Consider the following 22663-nt stretch of genomic DNA (forward strand, 5'->3'; position numbering starts at 1 on the left):
GGCCTCTAGCAACATGCCAGGCCAAATTGAAAGGAGCACCTTGGCTGGTAGCACCATTGATCAGGTGCAACATCATTATGAGGAGAGACTTAGAGTGTGAGGTTATCAGGGAGGGAATAAGGACAGAGAGGGCAAAGAGAGGGCTTAGGTGTCTGAAAGGTACTCAGTGGTTTAGCAGGGATGTAGAAGCTTTGGTATACAGCTGAGTCTCCTTCAAGGAGATACACCTGATGCTCTGTGGAATGCCTGTTGCTTGGCACTGACAAGATATAATCATTTAATGATAGACTGTTTATTGAACCTAATAACTGAATTATATCCTGCACAAATATCCCCTTAATGTTGCTTAGTATGTCCTGGACACTGATAATGATAATGAAAATAGCTAATTAAGAATCATATGGCAATAAGTGGGCAACATCTTTGATTTGGGTCACTCCAGCTTAATGCTTGGTTGGAATTTAAATGGACCAGAATAATGCAGTGATGATAGTGATGCAAAGCACATCAAATATGAATAACTTACTTAATTAGAACTGTACCAAATACCGTATGTCAATTAAATGCAGGTGATAAAACAACCACGAATATACAGAGCTACCAGAAATGATTGTTTGTCTGTAAAAAAAAGGAAAGCTGTGGATCATTATTATTCCTGTATCCTCTGGATGTGGGGCACACAGAAAGAAATGAACATACACAACCACATAACCTTTCATGGGCACAAACACACACACATTCACACTCACATGCACACACACACACACACACACACACACAGACACTCACACACACACACACACACACACACACACACACACACACACACACACACACACACACACACACACACACACACACACACACACACACACACACACACACAAACATACACAGAGAGAGAGAAAGAGACGGGAGTACATCCCCCTCACACCCACACATTGCTCATGAGGCCTGTTAATGTCAACAGCACTTTCCAGAGCGAAAACCCTTAACGACTCCCAAGCAATCACGCATTTAATGTATGTATTTAAAGTATGAAATTTCACCATGATGGGGAGTGGGCTGCTGGCTGTCACAAAGCCCAAGCAGACACACACGTGTAGCAGCAGTCAGCCTTTGAAGCGAGCCCTTCCCCTTAACACTTACTGTAAAAAGGCAATGGAATATGCTTTCATTGTTTATGGTCCCACGAAGCCTAGCACCTACTTACGCTACCTTATGTTCTACTTAAGTAGGGCTCTATTTTTATTATGAACAAAGTGTGGCGGAATGGACTAGAAACAATTGGAATGAAGTTGCATTATATCCTGTCCTGCATAACCTAGACACCTCTGAAATAGGAAATACTGGAAGTTTACTTAATAGATTTGAAGCCATCTTGCCATGAGATAAGAGACTGGTGCGCGCACACTCACACAGAAGAAGTTGTGGATCTCAACTCACCTTTTCTTCCAGAACTTGGTGGTCCTGGAGGCTTATCAGTGACTGTCCCTTTGAAATAAAACAGAGATTTTTATATTCCACATCGGGAGAAAAAGCCCCATATCCATTCTCTCTTCATTGATTGTGGTAGGCATCCACATGCATATGCCTTGTTTGGTGCCACTAAGAATATTGATCATTTACAGGGACACTTATATTTCCTGGGGCTATACCTTATTTCATACACACACCCTTGTCTTCTGCTTTTTCAGTGTGTTGCTAATTGGTGCCAAGTCGTCAAAAGTTCTACAATTCAATATTTCCGGACAAATTGTTGAACAAAAAACAAACAAAAAAAAAAATATATATATATATTATATATAATAACTCATTCGACATGTCCATTTATTTAAAAGAAAATGAATAAGGAAGGGGAAACTTTCATGAATGAAAGATGCCTGACTCAAACATCTTTATGTGGCACAAGGTTTGCATTAGAGGTTGTCAGTCCTGGTAGTTAATCATCCTGACCTATCCGCCGTGTCACCCTCTAGTCCATCACACAAATCCACAGAAGAAGACACTGACCATCCCCAACAGCAGGTTCACACACTCAACCCCAAATGTTAATATGGCCCACGGACGTGCACATATTCATGTCGGCATGCATAAACTCTGAAGGGCTAAGATGCGATTAGACACTTAAACCATATTTAGAGGAGGGAGGGAGAGGAACGGGTAGGATAGATTTGAAGCGAAGGCAGTTGGAATGAAATGTACTACCTGAACTTCCACTTGTCACAGCAAGAGTTCCCATAAATTCACGGAAGTTTCCTGCAAATGTATGTGAGATGATTCATTTATGTCAGGGGGATTTCATTCATGAGAGCAGGTGGAAGGAAATGGAAATGTACTTGTGGGCTGAGATGTTCCTATCTCAGCAGTTTAATACCAATGGACCGGGTTTAAGATAAGGCACAGATGTTAGCTACCACCAGATGCCTTGGTCTGAAAGAGTGGAGTCAAAGGCCTTGGTGCATATACACAATGTAATATGTAGGTTTCTGGTTTTGTGTAATTAAAGCCACAACCACCGCAGCTTTAAGCTCCAACTGGCCGTAACATTTTGGACAAATGGGGGCACTGGGAATGAAACATACCTTTGCAAGAAACTAAAATGAAAGTATTGGACCTTATGCTGGACAAAGACAGAGCAGGCAGAAGCCATGGCATCTTAAAGCTTTTAGCTATCATGCTCATTACTGAGCTTACAGCAGTCCTGATAGGCAGCAATTTCTGTCTGACCTAGCGAAGGTATGTTTCTGAGACTCTTTGTAAAATTGCTGTTGATCGACTCAATGTGTTGGGAAGGAAAACCCCATGAGAGGGACAGAAGGGCAAAGAGAGGGAAGGGCCCAGGTCAAAGCTGGAAGGCATGTAACCACACAACGAGAGAGAGGGAAAGAGAGGGAGAGAGAGGGAGAGAGAAAGTAAGAGGACCATGAAAATAGGACCATGTGCTATAATCACACTGCCGTCCAAATCTGGCAAGCACCCAGCGCATTATCTTCAGTTAAGAAATTATAGCTATTATCACAAAGTGTTCCCATCCACTTTCACTGGGCTCCAGTCTTCTCCTCTCTGCCTCTATCATCTGTTCTAATTACATTATTACTATCATCATTATTATTATTATTATTATTATTATTATTATTATTGACAAAGCAGAGAGACATAAAGTATAAAAGAGCCATAGCCTAGGATACGCCTGTAAGAGAAAAAAAAAAACAAGTATGTTCTTGAGGACAGGCCAGATCAGCCACACACAGTACCTGAGCACACAGGTGTGCGGTTGTGGACTGAGGATCCGCTGACTGGTTTGCCATCGGAGGTGACGCACCAGCAGTAGCCTGTGAGTGTGTGGCACTGAACCTGCAGGCAGGGAAGGAGAGTTTACAGAGAGATAGCCTTCAGAAAGGTCACCATCACCAATACTGTTGAAGAAACAGCTGTCCGACCTGGGCAAAGGTACCATCCTCATTGCACTCTGGAATAAAGATGGACTCCTGGGGTCTTTTTGCTTGCTCCAAGGCCTGTATTCGTTCCATATGGCACTTTGACTGGCTGGAGTCTGCAGTTAGAAAACAAATGCGTCACATAAACACAAACGCACTAAAACTGATCCAAAACAATAACAATACAAACAAACATGTCTTTGCCTTGGTCCTGTTGTCTCTTCTATGTCTATGTAAGAATGATAGATGTGTGCTTTGCTGCTTGTTTACCTAGTGCTGCTGACTGGCACAACAAAAGTCAAATATGTTGTTCTAACCAGGGTCGCTTTATATATATATAGTCAAGCCTAACCAGGGTCATCTATAGTCAAGCCTAACCAGGGTGGTCTTATATATATAGTCAAGCCTAACCAGCGTCATCTTACATATATAGTCAAGCCTTACACAGGGTCATCTTATATACTGTATATAGTCAAGCCTAACAGGGGTCATCTTATACTGTGTATATAGTCAAGCCTTTGAGACATATTTGGTCTTTTCATTAATCCCATTGGCTTTCATGACAAATGATGCTCCCTTTTATGCATTTATTATGAATTGATGTCTGAGTGGGATGGCAGTAAACTTCAGTTGAGGCTCATGATCTCTTAACCCACTCTGCTTTACTTTGCCATGTGAGGCAGGTTTCTAGAGAGAAACAAATGTGAATGGCTTGAAAAAGAAATGTCAGAAAGTTAAACCAAAAATCCCTCATTTAACTGTTAATGCCCCAACACTCACTTTACAATTCTCATAACAGAAATTGGTCATAACACAATGCAATGACATGTTCCTAGGACCCTGCACTATTTGTGTTCTCCATGCACTGTTTAGCAGGTATGTACAGATTCATGCATTGACACATGCACACACCCTATAAGTTAACTGCATCACTTCTGAACATAAACATTGACTGTGTATTTGTCTTGTCTGCAAACATTAATTTATTCTATCCTCACTACTGATGGTACTTCACAGTGTTATTACACACACAGAGAGAAACACACACATGCACACACACACACACACACACACACACACACACACACACACACACACACACACACACACACACACACACACACACACACACATAGGGACCTGAAAACTATGACAAGCAGCATCAACAAGCTCACTGACCCTCTCTCCACTCTGGACACATGTGCACCATTAGAGCTGACTTTGAACTCTGATGTTGATTTGCTATGGATTCTACACACCTGCCCCAACACAACATTCTCCCTTTCTCTCCATTTTGTCTCTTCTATTCCATGTTCTCTCTCTGCACTCTGGGTCTGGAGGCTACTGGGAAAGAATCATGTACTTTCTTTTGTAACTTTCTATCTCAAGGTGTTTATTTCCCGTTTATATGTGTGAAGTCTGCCTCTAATTGTTCATTAAGCAAAGATGTGATGAGTACTAAGTATGAATCAGTTTCTATTCATTTATGGAGAGCACAATCCAACCTAAAAACACAAAAAGTAAGTGTGGAAGTAAATGTAAGTGACATCCTGTATGTGGGTAAGTAAACGTAAGTGCCTTCCTGTATGTAAGTAAATGTAAGTGCCATCCTGTATGTGAGTATGTAAGTAAATGTAAGTGCCATCCTGTATGAGGGTAAGTAAACGTAAGCACCATCCTGTATGTGGATAAGTAAACATAAGTGCCATCCTGTATGTGGATAAGTAAACGTCAGTGCCATCCTGTATGTGAGTATGTAAGTAAATGTAAGTGCCATCCTGTATGAGAGTATGTAACTAAACGTAAGTGCCATCCTGTATGTGGATAAGTAAACGTAAGTGCCATCCTGTATGTGAGTATGTAACTAAACGTAAGTGCCATCCTGTATGTGGATAAGTAAACGTAAGTGCCATCCTGTATGTGAGTATGTAAGTAAACGTAAGTGCCATCCTGTATGTGAGTAAATGTAAGTGCCATCCTGTATGTGAGTAAATGTAAGTGCCATCCTGTATGTGAGTATGCAAGTAAATGTAAGTGCCATCCTGTATGAGAGTATGTAACTAAACGTAAGTGCCATCCTGTATGTGGATAAGTAAACGTAAGTGCCATCCTGTATGTGAGTATGTAACTAAACGTAAGTGCCATCCTGTATGTGGATAAGTAAACGTAAGTGCCATCCTGTATGTGAGTATGTAAGTAAACGTAAGTGCCATCCTGTATGTGAGTAAATGTAAGTGCCATCCTGTATGTGAGTATGTAAGTAAATGTAAGTGCCATCCTGTATGTGAGTATGTAAGTAAATGTAAGTGCCATCCTATATGTGAGCATTTCCTGTTACCCAAAGGGCTGATGCAAGTTCAGGACTAAATTTGTTTTTCAGTGTATAAGCTCTACAGTTTATTTCTGTGTATTTGGATAACTTCCAATACACCATTTCATGTTAACTTTACCACTAAGTGCTACATACCAATGTTGACTTTGCATCTGTTTGTCAACTAGCCTAAAACAGCAGTCCACACCACATCAGCACGATGTCAGTCTGACATACCAGAAACTAGAAAATTCATTTCCTGAAGGAAATACCAGTGGATGAAATGCAAAAGTTAAGAAAGGAAAAAGAAAAGTGAAAGAAGGAAATAAGAAAGGAAAGAAGAGTGGAAGAAGGAAAGAAGAAAGGAAAGAAGAGTGAAGAAAGGAGAGAAGAGAGGAAGAAGGAAAGAAGAGTGAAAGAAGAAAAGAAAGAAGAGTGAAATAATGAAAGAAGAAAGGAAAGAATAGTGAAAGAAGGAAAGAAGAAAAGAAAGAAGAGTGAAGAAAGGAGAGAAGAGAGGAAGAAGAAAAGAAAGAAGAGTGGAAGAAGGAAAGAAGAAAAGAAAGACGAGTGAAATAATGAAAGAAGAAAGGAAAGAAGAGTGAAAGAAGGAAAGAAGAGTGAAGAAAGGAAAGAAAAGTGGAAGAAGGAAAAAAGAAAGGCAAGAAGAGTGGAAGAAGGAAAGAAAAATCGAAGAAGGAAAGAAGAAAGGAAAGAAGAGTGGAAGAAGAAAAGAAGAGTGAACAAGAGTGGCTCTGGATATAAAGAGAGAGTGAAAATATTGATAAAAGGAGATACATTGGAGTGAAGAGAGATTGAGTGTGAGAGAAAGTAGACTGAGAAGGATAGAGAGAGAGATGGAGAGAAAGAAAAGTATAGAATGGAAGGTGTCTTAATGTTACTAGTTACAGTTAAATTGAGAGGGACAGAGAGAAGAGGTTCTTTGGATTTGGCGCAGGTGTCAGTGAAGCACAGGTGCAAGCCAGTTTAAAGACCCTATTATGATGTCATAATGGCCCAATGTAAGTCAATGGGAGAAATTTAGATTCGTTTTTCTTTAATATCTTAAAAAGCATAAAGTTTAGAAAGGTGAAAAATACATAGCATAAGTGTCCTTTACAAGACCTACGCGACAAAGTTTGAACGAAGTTTCTAAGTTAAGCGGTTCGAGCTGAATTAATTGCAGAAAAAGGTAAGAAGAACTAGAAAATGCATTTCCTGAAGGAAATACCAGTGCATGAAATGCAAAAGTTAGGAAAGGAAGAAGAAAAGAAAGAAGAGTGAAAGAAGGAAAGAAGAAAGGAAAGAAGAGTGGAAGAAGGAAAGAAGAGTGAAGAAAGGAGAGAAGAGAGGAAGAAGGAAAGAAGAGTGAAAGAAGGAAAGAAGAAAAGAAAGAAGAGTGAGGAAAGGAAAGAAGAGTGGAAGAAGAAAAGAAAGAAGAGTGAAAGAAGGAAATCATAGTTGAAGAAGGAAAGAAGAAAGGAAAGAAGAAAGGAGAGTGAAGAAAGGAAAGAAAAGTGAAAGAAGGAAAGAAGAGTGGAAGAAGGAAAGAAGAGTGAACAAGAGTGAAAGAGAAAAAGAGAGTGAAAATATTGAAAAAAGGAGATAAAAATGGAGTGAAGAAGAGAGATTGAGTGTGAGAGAAAGTAGACTGAGAGGGATAGAGAGAAAGATGGAGAGATGGAGAGAGAAAAAGGTAGAGAATGGAAGGTGTCTTAATGTTCCTAGTTACAGTTAAATTGAGAGGGACAGAGAAAAGGTTCCTTGGATTTGGCGCAGGTGTCAGTGGAGCACAGGTGCAAGCCAGTTTAAAGACCCTATTATGATGTCATAATGGCCCAATGTAGAGATTCGTTTTTATTTAATATCTTAAAAAGTATAAAGTTTAGAAAAGTGAAAAATACATAGCATAAGTGTCCTTTACAAGACCTACGCGACAACGTTTGAATGAAGTTTCTACGTTAAACGGTTCGGGCTGAATTAATCGCAGAAAAAGGTAAGAAAAAGAAGAAGAAGAAAATGCCTAGAAATAACAATACAGGGCATTTCATGCACTGTAATAAGAAGAAGAAGAAGAAAATGCCTAGGAATAACAATAGAGGGCATTTCATGCACTGTCATAAGCTGAGCATGCTGTGTCATTTTAACTCAAAAGTGTCATAACATATAACATATAAGTATTCTATCTTTCAAATAGATTTCAACAACTAGACATCAGAATTTGAATTAAGCATTTACAACAACTGACACCAATTCATAAATGTTTATGTAAGGTTATTGTAATTATTCATACAAGTCTCATGAAGGCATTGTGTAGCTATATAAAGAACCCGCTAAAGTCAAATGTTACCAAGTTATCTGGTGGTTGCTCATTACAAATGGTTCTTTAAAAAGCTTGGTGGCATGTAAGGTTGAGGTGATGAGAGAGAAAAGTCTAATACTACCAAGTACTTACTTTTTCCATATAAAAATGTGCCTACTACACAAACACACACACACGATATAGGCAATAGCTCCAGTAGGCAGTAGGTATACATGATGTTTGTCTAGTTAAGTTATACCATTTACAAACAGTATGTGTTATTCAAACATTTTGTGTGGGTACAACAATATATAAAATATAATAATATAATAAAATAATAACATAAATACAAAGTATAGGAACAGTGTCACAAGTAAAGGAGAAAGATAAGATACATGGAAGAATCCTTCAACCTTGACTTGAGGCCAATTCATCTTTCAGGTTGTGTGGCTGGCATCCAAAGCCTGTGGAAGTGTGTAATCATGGGCGGAACATGAAAGACATCTTCTCTCGTGCCTTACGGTGGGAATCCATACCAGCGACGCAATCAAATTCCATCGCTTCCATCGCTTTGAGTGGGCGTGTACTTTCTCTGAAATGTCTCTGAATGAAGACGAGCTATGAAGACAATCTGATTGGCCGCTGCCGGTGAAATATCGCTCCTCATTTGCATACGTTTGAGCATGTTCGAATTTTCATCAGTCGCGTCGCTCAGATCGCTGGTCTACGTCACAATGGAGCTGGCTCCCGTTGAAATGCATGGGGTCGCCCAGATCGCGTCGCCCAGATCGCTTGTATGGATTCGCACAGTAAGTGTCCTTCTCTGATACCCACTGGACTCATTGAGACATGTGGATTTCTAGGGACATGTGACCTTGCATTCTATCTGACACAGAATCTGTGTGTGACTGTCTGTCTGTGTAGGATTTAAAATCTCACCATAAACCATACATTATATTATTACTCACTGGTCTGATGAAAGCTGAGTAATATTTCAGGGGACAATGTACGTATATCAACTTTAAGTAGTTCCAGAATTATTAAAAAAAGCTATGAGAAGTTACAAGTGTAACAAGATATGAGAGGTTACAGGTGTAACAAGTGCATTTCTAAATTCATATGATAATCTAAACCTCATCCAATACCTATTTTAAACAGCATAACAAGAATATATTGAATATAAAGAAATACAATGCATAAAAGCCAAACATTCCCCTCAGCTCCAGAATGGGATCAGAGCCTTTGAATGCATTTTAGCCCTGCCCAATGAGGAAGTCAATGCATATAGTATAGGAAGGACGGATTGTCTTTGTTATGTTTGGAAACAAAAATTAGAGATTCAGTGGGAACAGGATCCTCAAGAGGAAAGCATATGATTCAGCACTTTTCAGCTGCAGATTTACCATGGACGAAACCTGCCAACATTCAGGCTGGTTTGAAAGCTACATTTTCCCAAGTAACTAATGCACGCTCATTCAGACCTTGATTTCTGGAACAGAAATACCACTTTTCTGTCAAATTTGAGTGAACACATTTAAATTAATTCATAACCTCCCCCTCCTGGAACAGTGCTAAAGAGTTGATGCTGCGTATGTATGTATGTTTCAATGTCATACCTTTCAGTTCCAGCTCCTTTCCTTCAGTGGCCAGTGTTGGCACAGGAAGCAGAGGGGGTGGAATCATAGTCCTTCTTGTACCTGTAAAGACCATCAATACAAAAATTAGATCAAAAGCTTTAGGATCTTTTCCTGTTATGATCGTTTTGCATTTATTACTTGAACATTTCCTTTGACATGTAACAGAGTGTGCAGGAGTTGGAGTACAGTCTTCTCACCTTTGCAGCGGCCACGATGTGCAAGTGTTAGTGTGCGGTCCTTGCACTTCGCCCTTTGAAGGTCACAGCCAGTTTCGTAGCTTTGACCATCTGAGCCACACACCGGCTTGCCATGACTTCGGGAGCAGATGATGCCACAGTGGCTCTCCCTGTCACCAATCAGCCACTGTATGGAGGCAAAGCACCATCAGGACGGAGCTCATGACATGAGGGATTTTTAAAAATTGTAAAAAGACAATCCGAGGTGAAAAAACAGTTACAGTCTTCATTCACTGAGTGTTAACCAGTGAAGCTCAGATTTACAGTAGGAAACGGCACCATTTCTCCTTTGCTTATGATACATCACATTGTGTGCCATTGTATTTACCAGTACTATCAACAAATGACAACAAATCATTGACATAGTTTTTTTTGCTTCATAGCTCTGCTTATCCTAATAATAGTAACCTTATGAGCATAATGTGTACCCACTAAGCTGTTCCACATCCAATACTTTGAATGCTGGCCCTTCTCCGTAGTGTATATATGCCGCATGCATGTTTTATCCTGATGCATGTATGTCCCCCCTCTTTTCTATCTCTCTTCTCGGCTGGCCCCAAGCACTTGGGTACCCCCTTATAAGCTGGGTTCTGCTCAAGGTTTCGTCCTGTTAAAAGGGAGTTTGAATGTGAAACGGTAGCCAGCGGGTACAGTGCCCTAGGGCCAATGTTATATCCCATGTTATATGTTTAGGTGTACATAGGCAAAGTAACCGCAATTTTTTGGAATATATAAATACATTCTACAAATATAAAGGCTTACATCCGCAAAAGGCACCCGCATAGTACACTGTCAACATTCAGCACAGCCCATGATGTTTAATGGGATGTTTTAACATGTCACCTAAACAGAGCCAAGCGACAGACATTAAGAGTGTGTGCGTGTGCCCAGAGGATAGAACAGACACAATGGACAAGTCAAGGTTGTTCCCATCACTCCTGCGATTAGAAACAAATGCTTACCGCATTGCTTTAAGAATGAGGAAAACTCTGTCCTTGTTTCAAAGACCACTAGAGACCAGAAGCAGCTATAAAGTTTGCTTGTTTGAAGCCTGCTGGGCTTCAAAGCAACTGTCAGACAAAGTGAATACACAATAGGCCGTTCTCCTCAGCTCAGAGTTAGAGCTGGACTTTCTCTCCCTGGAGTAGCTTCACCCTGACAGGCATAATGATTTGAAATAGTTTGGAACTCTCTCTCTCTCTCTCTCTCTCTCTCTCTCTCTCTCTCTCTCTCTCTCTCTCTCTCTCTCTCTCTCTCTCTCTCTCTCTCTCTCTCTCTCTCTCTCTCTCTCTCTCTCTCTCTCGTCAGCCATATTCTAACCCCCCAATCACTGGCTTCACAACTATATTGCATATAAGTCTCCAGGATTTCAGCAAGGCACGAAAGAGAGAGAGAGAGGGAGAGGGAGAGGGAGAGAGAGAGAGAGAGAGAGGGAGAGAGAAGGAGGGGGGAACGGGGGGATTCTCTTGTTTTCTACAAACACATGGGGGAAGCAGTGAAACCGAATCAGGGTCATTTTCCCAGAATGCCTATCCAGCATTAGCATGGCAAAAAGACCCTCTCTGAGAGAGACAGGAGAGAAGGTAGGTGCCATACATTTGGAACTCTACAGAGGGAAGGGGGGCCTGGAAAAAGAGACGAGGTGTCAGCCAGAAGCACAGGGCACAATTTCCATCCTCCCTGAGCCAACTCCTATCAGCAGTACAGACCTGACCATTCTTTAAGCAGGCAGCTCCAACAAACGCACACACGTACACACACATTGCTGAGCACAACAGAGTTACTTTAGTGAGTAAGAGGTCTGAAAGCAAAAGGCACTGCAATTAATTAGCCCAGCCGAACACCTTGTGGTGCAGCTATGTGCCAGAGCGATGATGTCACTAATGCTCTGGAGCGCTGCTGAATGACCCAGGAAATCACATCATGTGTCAGCACTACAGAACTCAATGCACTTCCCACGAACACACTGGGTGTTGCTACCTTAAGTTATTTAATCAACGTGCGAACAATGACCAATTCATATCGCCTGAGTGAGCACTTACCCACAGAAAGACACAATGGCCATGAGAAGAGAGAGAGGAGGCTCCAGAGGAGACGCAAAAGGAGGCCACTGACTTTAAATCAATTAATGAAAACTAAAAATTAAAGAAGAAAAAGAATCAGAGAGATTTTACTCATTCCTCTACAGCAGAGGGCCTGCATTTTTCTTTGCTTTCACATGAAGCATATGCTCGTCACTTTGATTCTGTGACTCCCAGAAGTGACAGCAGATATTCTTTGAGTGATACACAACGCAGATGACACAAGCATCTACCTTTCTGCAGGTTAGATGGATGACAATATGGAAAGAAGAATGAAAACATCCACCTCCTAAAGAATCTGCCAGAACATCTTCAGAGCAAAATCTCAGAGGACAGCACATCATGCTGGTGGACTTGGGAGTTTCTGCTTCGACTGGTTATAGGGTACGCATGCTGCACAATGTAGCCATCTGCCAATGTACAACACCAAAAGAACACAAGATGATTAGGGAGGACATTACACTTTTATCATTTGAATTATATTCCCTTTTCACATCATCAACAATCTGATAGCAGCTGTGTTTTTCCCTTGAATTCTAAGTAATCCTATTCATAGGCTATGAAATCACCATGCTGTATGGCTTTAATTACATTCTTTCACCACAGTCAAAAGAGCCTATGTTGGTTCATTGACACTCGAATATCTGCCGGTGTTGATATCCTCAGCAAACACACAAGCCCAAGCTGTCAGTTTCAATTGTAACACACACTCACACACAAAAAGAGTATCAAAAAGAGTGTATTTTTTTTATAACCTCTTTTCACACAGCACATTCTTGTGGAGCAGGCCAAACATTGCTTGTAGATCAGCTCACATAATGAGTAATGACCACATTATTGATTGAGGTCTTTGGCTCAGATTGAACAGTAAAAAACAAGTGAAGGCATAAATGATTTTGAAAGATATGTCACTTTAACATTTGTCCAACAAAACACCCAATCCTCCTCATTGTCTCTGATTTACTCCCTGTGTGAATGATGAAACTGGCCTTGAGGTTTCTTGCATGAGATCAGTTCCATTTGATAGAAATATGATCTGCGTTTCAAAAGCCTTCCAGGATATTTGTCCTCTTCCTAGAAAGACTGCTTTCTCCATAAATACAATGAGCTATTTTTGACGGAAATCTAATAGTGAATAATAATAATAATAATAATCACAATTATACCTAAAATATTGTTATAGTATTATAATAATTTCACTCATGTCTAAAAGTTCTTGTCATCATACTCACTCTATATACTGTTTGAATAGACAATATGTGTGAAATTTCTTGTCATGGTTAGCCTGTGCTTATTTAGAGAAGTGATTTGATCAGTGCATGTGGATGGTGGTGACAAATGGACAGAAATAAGTAGGTAAAAGTGACTACTGAAAACAGACCCACTAAAAAAAGGAATTGGTGAAAAGCTGCAGATAGTTTTTATTTTTTATTTTATATCATCCTCCTTGTTTTGGCAGAGGAAATAACCTCTCTATAAAATAGCATGAAAGCAAACTGAGAAAGTAGTTTGGGGCAGGCCAAACTGCTCTGGCAAAAGAAGCATGGTCTAAACAAGGCAATGAAAACAGTATCCAAAGCAAGCTTTTTAAAGGTGATTTAAAATGCTCTAAAGGCTCCTCAAGACCAACAACACTGTCTGCTTTTGTCTGTCTGGACCAAGAGGTGAAGATTGCAAAGGCATAACAGCAGGAGAGGAGGACAAGGTGATTCGAAAAGGAATGTGTGTGTGTGAGAAGCCGTCATAGCCATAATAGTTTTACAGCTATGGGCACTGATCCCTTTGGGCTAATTAAGTGCTGATTATCTAGTGTGAAAGCCTGATGCCTATTCAGCACCATTCCCTCAGGGCTGGAGGTAACATGGTGTGGCTAGCCGAAGGGAGAGACCATAGGGACACTAATCAGCAGTGACAAGATGTTATGAGATACCCCAGAGACCGATCATTTGGAATCAGCATGGCCCAAAACAGCCACCTAAACAAGGGGGAAAGACCTGACCCTGGATGATCATGAGCATTGACAAATGAGGGTATTAAAAGGCCAAATAATATTAAAATTGTGCAGGTTGAAGTCTGCAGTCTTTTCATTAGCTGTAGATGAGTCTGCAGAGTGCATTGCCTGCAGATAGTGTAGCTTGAAATTCAGCCGAGCTCCAAAACAACCACCAAAACCAAAACGTTTCAGGCTGCCACATGTGGTACTGGTTTTTATCACAGAACCATCAAATCCTTTTTTTCTCTCTGCTCATCTCCCTCATTAAACATGGATCGAGAAGGTCTGAGAAATATTGCATGAACTCTATTTCTGCAAACACACTGCTCTAGACTGCAGGAGAGCTCTGGCTGAATATGAAAAGTGTACCTCAAATCCAAAAAGATTTGCAAAAGTTCAACCATAGATAATACAGTTTTCTTTTCAGAATAGGAATTGTAGGAAGGAACCGTGTAGCCAGATACTCTCCTGCTGACCAAAACTAATTAGCTGTGTGTTATTCAACCCAATTGTGAAACAATTACCATAGAAACAACCTTTTTTTAATAATCACTGTAAGGGAGTTTTGTTGACATTTCGTCCCAATTTAGTTCAACAATGACTCATATGAGACTGAACACTCTAAAACAAATAGTTTTTATGTCTGTCTTAAAATGCTGCACAATGGGGCAAATTGTCTCAAGGGGCGTTTAAAAATAAATAAATATTATTTAAAGGTATTCATCTTTTTGAAAGCTTCCAAAACCACATCACAGGTGTCGACTGGGTAATAGTTCTTTGAAAACAGTAAAAGTGAGCTTTCCAATTGATTTGAAACACGTTAAACCAGGTTTGTTTCTCTGAATCGCTTTCTTCAAAGGAGGTACAATTCACAGTAGGTGAAATCCTTTATAGCCTGGTCATCCATGATATAGTCATTTATTATGGTTTTAGTACTGGCTTTCAAGAGCCTGCATGGGTGATTTTGCCTAACATAAGTTCCAGCTTACTATTGGAGAGCAAATGGAATAAAAACAGCCAATTAAATACGGGCAAACACAAAAGAATGAAAGGTCACTTTGATCATAACAACTACAGGAAAAAATGTTTCCATGACCTTACACAAAGATATCATACAATATGCAAAACTCTCAAAATAATGTAACAGAAGTGATTGGATGAACTATATGAGCATGATGCAGTGAAGCCCTACCTGCTCTATATCATAGCCTCAGGTGTTGTATGAATGTGCATTATAGCTTCTGTTGCACACATTGATTGATTTACATACAGCATGTATTCTTTTAAGTTTGCCTAGTAACATCCAAGGGGTGAGAGAGTACGCTGTGTTCTTGACAAACACCTCACCATGGGAAGCAGGTGCCAGCAGTGTCCTAACGTGTGAGGGAGTCATTACCTATGTCCACAACAGGAAACAAACAATAACAGCAACACAAACCGCTTTTTTGATTCAACCCTGACATGAAAGAGGTCACTGGCAAACCTTGTGAGCGGGAAGGAAAATGTCCTCCCTAATCAGCCATGGCATGATTTCACCACAAGGGAAAAAGGAGAAAACAATTAAATGCTGCAGAGGAGAGCCAAGAAGAAACACGTTTTCTCCTCATGGACACTTAAGAGAGTTTCTCAATTCCAGCTCTAATTGTATACAGTATGTAGTTTTAACAGGCCTATGTAATTACTTTGGTTCATCGATAAACATTCTGCTTTAAGGAAATCTATAACATAAATACCGGCCCTCTCACTGTTTCAATTAACACTCTTTACTGAACTCTGTCATAAAAAGCGGGAGGACAGAAATAGGAATGCTTGGATAAGCTGAGCCCCCTTCTTCTCAGTTAAACATAATTGGGTTCATTTAAAAAAAAAAAATGTAATTAAAGTTGTATGTTATATGCCTAAACACCCATCTAAAATAAGAATGCAGGCTATGCAGAACGTTACACAGAAGGTGTGAAAGATCAGGTTCCCCAAGAGCTAAAGACACAGAACCCGTGATGCTGCATTGGTACTGCTACCATCAACCTGAGGCGTAGTGAAGTGAAGTTAGTTGTAGAATGCTAGATCTCAGGGTGAAGAAGAAAAGAATCCCCTTCATAGTTTTTCATAATCTTTTCCTGGATTAATGAAGAAAAAACTTCCTAACATTTCCGTGGAGAACGGAAATCTTATTATCGACATTCCTGGTTTGTCTTTAATGCCCCATCCTGGCTAGGGAACAGTCACCTCGGTTTGTCAAAGGCACAGAACCCATTTTCCCATCCTCCAAGCTGCCAGGTAGATATCATGGGACTCAGTAGAAAGAAGTGCCATGCAGAGTCATAAAAAGCATTGCAGAGCTTGTAATGTTTAATGTAAACTACAAAGGGCAAGCATTGTACTTCAAATATTGTATGTTTTTTCTACTGCCACTACAATGCCAGCCATTCAGAGAGAGGCAGAGAAAAAATAATTGGAAATACAGAAAGAAAAATAAAGAAAGAGCTAAAAGACAGGGTTAAGTATGGCACGCCAGAACTAAAGCAGTCCTGTGAATAAATATAAGTAATATTCGCGAACCATGATTATCATGCATCTGCAGTACAGGACAGAAAAGCTGTGCCCTTGCAAATGACAGTGGCCCCATACCAGTGCTCTCGGCTGCACTTAGTTACACTGATTAAAAGAAACTAAAATGAACCGTGAAATACATCTGTTTCAACTGTGCAACCATCACATCAAAATGGCAGCCACTTTGATTGGCCATTGCTGCGGCCACAGGAACTTGTGGCCTGTGGAATGTGGATTCATATTGTATGTCCTGCATGCTCCAAGAATGTTGCATATGTACAAGAGAGTACTTGGGCAAGGGAGTGTGTATGTGTGCTGATGCAGACATTTGTATATGTGTGTGCCATTTTATGTGATGTTTGCATGCTAATGTACGCGTGCGTGCGTGTGTGTGTGTGTGTGTGTGTGTGTGTGTGTGTCTGTGTCTGTATGTGCGTGTGCGTTGTTTGTTCACTGAACCATACTAATCCATTATTTCTTTTTACAATGGCAAGGCCTACCATACTCCCTTTACATACTAATAAATATCTGTTTTGTGAGGATGGAAGAAGCTGTACTCACGTGGTCTAGTTCAGGGTACTAGTTAATTTAAAACTCTGGAAACACTTCACTGGCAGTGAACCTCAAACTAACAATTTCCTTCCCACAATAATGTGCCTTGAAGATGAATACAAGTGTCAGATTTAAGGGCTTAATGTTCGTTAAATGTGGACACTTGCTCTCGGTTCATTGTTACTTTGTACTTTTATTTGAAAAGCTTGTCTTAAACAGGAAAGGTTGTGTGTATTGAAGAGAAACATTGTCACTGTGGTTTAACACAAGATGGGTGTACTTCTTTTATCACATTTTAATGAAAACCCTAGTAGTCTGCTAGTCTGTCATTCTGGTAGAATGTGCGATATCACTGGATGCTGATACACAGCGCTATCTCTCTCCACTCAAATGCTTTCCTTCTGACCCGGCACACATTCCCTTGGTAAAACAACTCTCCCTTATCCAAATCCCAGCTGTCCTACAGTACACCCCGCTCAAGGCTCTGCACAGCCCACACATGCAGAACTCCCTCTCTTTACACTCCGACTCTCTGAGGGACTAAGCTCTAACCGCCAAGTTGCAAATTAAGTCCGTATACGGTAGGAATGCTTAGACACACATGAGAATCCACACATTAAGCACTTCTCACATCACAATACATATGTACGCTTATAAGCACATATACAAACATGATGATACACACCCTATGTAATGACTCATACGGAGAACACCACTTTCATACAGCACATCTGAGTAAACACACACACACACACACAGATCACTCACACCTGCACCTAGGGTGTGATCTAGGCCTGGGCTAATAAAAAAGCCAGAGGGGAGAGGCTCAGATGTGAAGCTGCAAGATGGCAGTCTTGGCATGCATGCTCATGTTTGCTGTTTTACATGGCTTTATGAGGTTGCTGTGATACCCTCAACCAGCTTTGCCATAAGCCGTGCATCTGATCTGATCTCATCTTGTGCTTGTTCAACCCCTCAGCCCTCTCAGCCCAGCTGTGCTGGAGTTCACCTCTGCAGGACAGCCACCATCATACACACTCTACAGAAACTCAATGAATGAAAATGATTAAGTAGGAAGGGTTCAGAGGTTAAACAGTAAGTTTCCACCCCTGTAAGGCCTCATGCCCATACAAATATACAGTATTTGTAATTATAAAATGACTGCTTTCGTTTTAGAAAATAAAGAATTCATTAATAACTACATATCACAAAAGGCTGCCTTACAGGCCCAGAAAGCTATACACAGAATGTTGATAATATTCAATTTAATATCTGTGTTACTCAACTTATGAGATTATTATTGTTTAGTTGTTACATAGAGGTATGCTACACACAAACCTCACAAAGTTTAAGTAATGTCTGGAACAATAAATAATTAAATAAGGAAGTGCAGCACTCCCTTCTCAGTCTTTAGAGTCCCTACACATGGATTTCCCAATGCTTTGTCATGTTAAAAGCTTTCACACGCCAGCAAAGCACAACTTCAAAGGACAGGAAATATTAAAGCATTCCCTACATTTCATCTGATGTTTTTTTTCCCCCTTTCCTCCTAATGGTCATGTAACAATACACTAATGAGAATGGTGTCTTAAACACTGCACTACTGCAGAGCTCACAGTGCCTTTCCCTAGATTCTCATAGCATTTAGTATGTGTTTACACCTTATATTCCTAATTAGTGAATAGTAATGATTCTCACTTTAAGCATCTCATTTATACATCTCAAACATGGCATTCAATTGAACTCTAAATGTCTTCACTTACTATGTCTATAAGTTGCATTATTGTTTGTTGCCACAACACAGTAAGGGGCATCCCTGTTAAATCGTGCAGTGCAACAGATGCATTTTTTTCTCTAGTAGACTAATCAACAGATGCATAAATTCAGCACAGACTTTAACGTTGAAATATGGAAGTGTCGAACACATATTTGCATGCATCTCTCTAGACATGCGACATGAGCAGTGTGATGGGTTTTTCAGATGTCTTTATCTTGGCTGTGTGAAGTAGTTTAGTGTTATTCATTTTACAGCTGGATAGCTACAACATAGCAGATGACTCATTGTGGGTAACAAGGTTAGGGAAGCACATCCACGATTTATCTTCTGAGATGAGGAGGAAGCCGTCATATTTTCAGACCAAGGACATTGCCTCCTATCAGTGCAGGACATACTGTGTCTTTGCTGTCATTCTTACACCACTTACACAGCAATGTTGACTATCAATGGCCCAGAGTTCAGAGACAGATGAAGTGGGATGTCTGACTGTCAGTTCAGCTGAAATCAAGCAAACACTGAGAGGTTTCCTCTGAGATACTACTGAGGTATTTGTATAAAAAAATTCAGATCACAGAACTTTTTTATATTATATGATGAGTAACTTTCATAGTTGGCCCTTTCCCCTGTCGGGCACCGTGATAAGGGTTATGTTTGTATAGTTGTGAAAATAAGTCAATAAATGGGTTAGTTCACATGTGCTCAGTTCAGTAAGAAGAGCAAAGGTTGTTCTAGCACAAAGGAAATGCTATGGCTACTGTCTGGCTCACTGTCTTATTTCATCTTCACAGCCTTAACAGTGTTGCTATGTTTAATACTGAACAAATTCAATTCAAAATTTTGCTGAGAAATGGAAAAAATATATTTAATTAAATGTCAGAAACAGGTATTATCTAAATAGCTTCAGCACCGCTGAAAATACAAAACCTTCCTCTTTTACTATTACGCCTGTCATGCCTAAATAATTATGAAAGCATATATTACGTTATGATGGAAGATAGATTAAGTCTGATTAAACAGGGAGGGCAAACTGTACATCTGAGATTTTATTCAATAGAAGGCTATTTTTCAAATTAGCAATACTTCGTCAGAGAGCTGGGATTTTCTGGAATATTTCTCCAGCAAATTCCAGAGGGGAGGACACTTCTTCTTTTTCCCTTCTTGTTACTGGAATTTAATAAATGTAACTCTGATCTTATCTTAAACAGTGATAGCAGGTGCAATGCTGCTGAGGGATATTGTTGCCTCTGATTTCATTTCAAACGGTTCAGCAGTAGCCTATGCAAGCATATTTCATCCCCTGGAGAGGCCAGAGTCTGCCATGTGCATGTGGTCATATTGACTAAGGACTCTATCCATTAGTTCCTGGCAAGAGAAAATTGGTGTGAACTACGTAAAGAGAAAATTAGGGTTTCCATGACAGGAATTATGGCACCCAAATCCGATTTGTCAGACATGTGCACATACACTAACTTATTTTTTCTGTTTCTCTCTCTCTCTTTCACACACACACACAAACACACACACACACACACACACACACACACACACACACACACACACACACACACACACACACAAACACACACACACAAACACACACACACGCACACACTAACACACACACACACACTCACACTCTTTCTCTCTCTCTTTCTCTAACACACACACACACACACACACACACACACACACACACACACACTCTCTCTCTCTCTCACTCACACACACACACACACACACACACACACACACACACACACACACACACACACACACACACACACACACACACACACAAACACACACACACACAAACACACTTACACACACAATTACTGGGGGTACTAACAGACAGGATTTGTAAAATAGATATACATTCACAAAAACTAAAACATGGATTGGCATTGCCGGCCTAACAGCTTTTTCACATACACACATGGTGTGTTTACTTATAATAGGTTTAATGTGTGAGCATCAGTGATTCATCTTATACTGAATCATCCACCCCCTCAAGACCACAAATATGACAGTCCTGCTGTGGTTTCAGTGCTTTCTCTCCCTCTCTCTCTCTCTTTCTCTCCCACTTTCTCTCTCACTCTCTCCCTCTGACTCTCTCTCTCCCTGTCTTGGTCGCATAATTACTGTATTCCCCTCTCTCCCAGCATCATTGACATTTACTGAAGGAGATGTTTAGCCAAATCATATTTGTGGCCAATTTTCTGTCAGGTAGCCTACTAAGAATGTTTCTGCGAGTGGAAAATGGTAATTTTGCCATTTTCATAAAATCAAAACAAGAATTTAAAAAAGACAACTGAAATAAAGCAACTCGTCTTAGAAACAGACGAAAAAGATGAAGTGAAAGCTCATCACCACCACAGACACTGACATCCACTTCTTCTAGTGAGGGCAGCCCTGCAGGGACACCATGACGTTTGGTTAAGGAACAAAAGCCACAGTTTCAGACTCACTTATCCTGGGGATAACAAATTCAACTCAGCCTGCATTCAGACCAATTCTGAAGGGGGACACACAGAAAAGACAAAGTTGTCTTTGTTAAAAACTAATCAAACTGCTCTGGTAAAGCAGGGGGTCTCCTTTTTATTTCAACATGGGGGGTAGGTGGGGGGGGGGAGTGAAACAGAAAAGAGCTCTATGAAAAAAAGCCAATGACAGATTCTCTGACATGCTCTCTTGAAGAAGGACAACTTATCTCATTCATTTCCCTAAGACGCCAGGGTTTATTCATCCACAGACGTCAGGTCTAGTTCAGCTGAAAGCATATTCAAAAGCCATTTGCCTTTATGATAAAAGTTAGTTCAACGTAAAAATAAGAGTTTGTTTAGGCAACGGATTCATTTGACTTCTTCCACATAATGGAGAACACTTATTTAGAGAAAACCTTGAGATAACGTTCTACAGAGCCCAGCTGTGTCTAATAAACCAGCAAAGGAAATAGGTTACAATGCACCAACACGTTAAATCTGCTGTGTTGCTTACCTTCAGTTAAGTAAAAAGTATATGCACCTGACGGTCAAAGAGCAACTCTTAGCGTACCTTGCGTTACTGACAGCTTCAGTGAAGATGTTGCCGGCGTAGATAAATACAGTTTTAAAATACAACGACCAAGAGTGTAATAACTGAGATGTCACATATGAAATGTAGCCTACGCGATACACAAGGCACATCATTTTAACAGCCTGTAGTGTGTCTCTAAACAACTTCAAAGCCTGAGTACACTAACTTTAAGGATGGTGTCATGAGAGGAAACAAATGCGTAAGTCTCGTGAGGTGCATGAGATGTCAGAGAGAGAAGGGAAAGACTTACCCTTGGACCAGTCGATTTCTGAGCGGAGATCCGCTGCGGAAGGCTCATCAGCACCAACGTAAGAGGAAGTAAAAGGATAATGTTTTTTGAAAACATGTTATCTTCAGAATTAACACTCAACGGTGAATATAAGGCGTGCTCAGTTTGATTGCCTCTCCTCAAAAGTTGTTAATTATTTCTGGTTCCAATATTTCCTAATGACAAAAGTCCCGTTGCAATCCAGTTTCTCCTTAATTACATATGAATTTTAATTAAGTATATTCACAAAATGCCAAATAAAAGGCCTGACTTTTTTTCAATTCACGGTGAACATAGTGTCAATGTTGTATCCACTATCGCGTTGCTGCCTACAGAACCCGAAGACAGCCACAGGTTGAATAGCTCGGCTTCCATTTGAACACATTTTAAAAGCCGTGGAGGTGGGTGAATTAAAGGCGTCTGACAGCAGGAGTGGCCAAT

At 40.3% G+C, this 22663-nt stretch overlaps 1 protein-coding gene across 1 annotated transcript in view; it reads right to left on the reverse strand.

Annotated features, from left to right (window-relative positions):
• Positions 1 to 22300, reverse strand: part of smoc1 (SPARC related modular calcium binding 1) — a gene marked incomplete at both ends in the record, with an annotated part of 36434 nt that extends 14134 nt beyond the window's left edge. The window contains 6 exons of the mRNA XM_080850145.1: positions 1447 to 1494; positions 3258 to 3357; positions 3444 to 3556; positions 9670 to 9750; positions 9888 to 10053; positions 22205 to 22300. Of these exons, the coding sequence (XP_080706271.1) occupies positions 1447 to 1494; positions 3258 to 3357; positions 3444 to 3556; positions 9670 to 9750; positions 9888 to 10053; positions 22205 to 22300 (604 nt within the window). The remainder of the gene's footprint in view (positions 1 to 1446; positions 1495 to 3257; positions 3358 to 3443; positions 3557 to 9669; positions 9751 to 9887; positions 10054 to 22204) is intronic.
• Positions 22301 to 22663: the final 363 nt, after the last annotated feature.

Source organism: Sprattus sprattus, assembly GCF_963457725.1.
Source record: "Sprattus sprattus genome assembly, chromosome: 13".
NCBI classification, from domain to species: domain Eukaryota; kingdom Metazoa; phylum Chordata; class Actinopteri; order Clupeiformes; family Clupeidae; genus Sprattus; species Sprattus sprattus.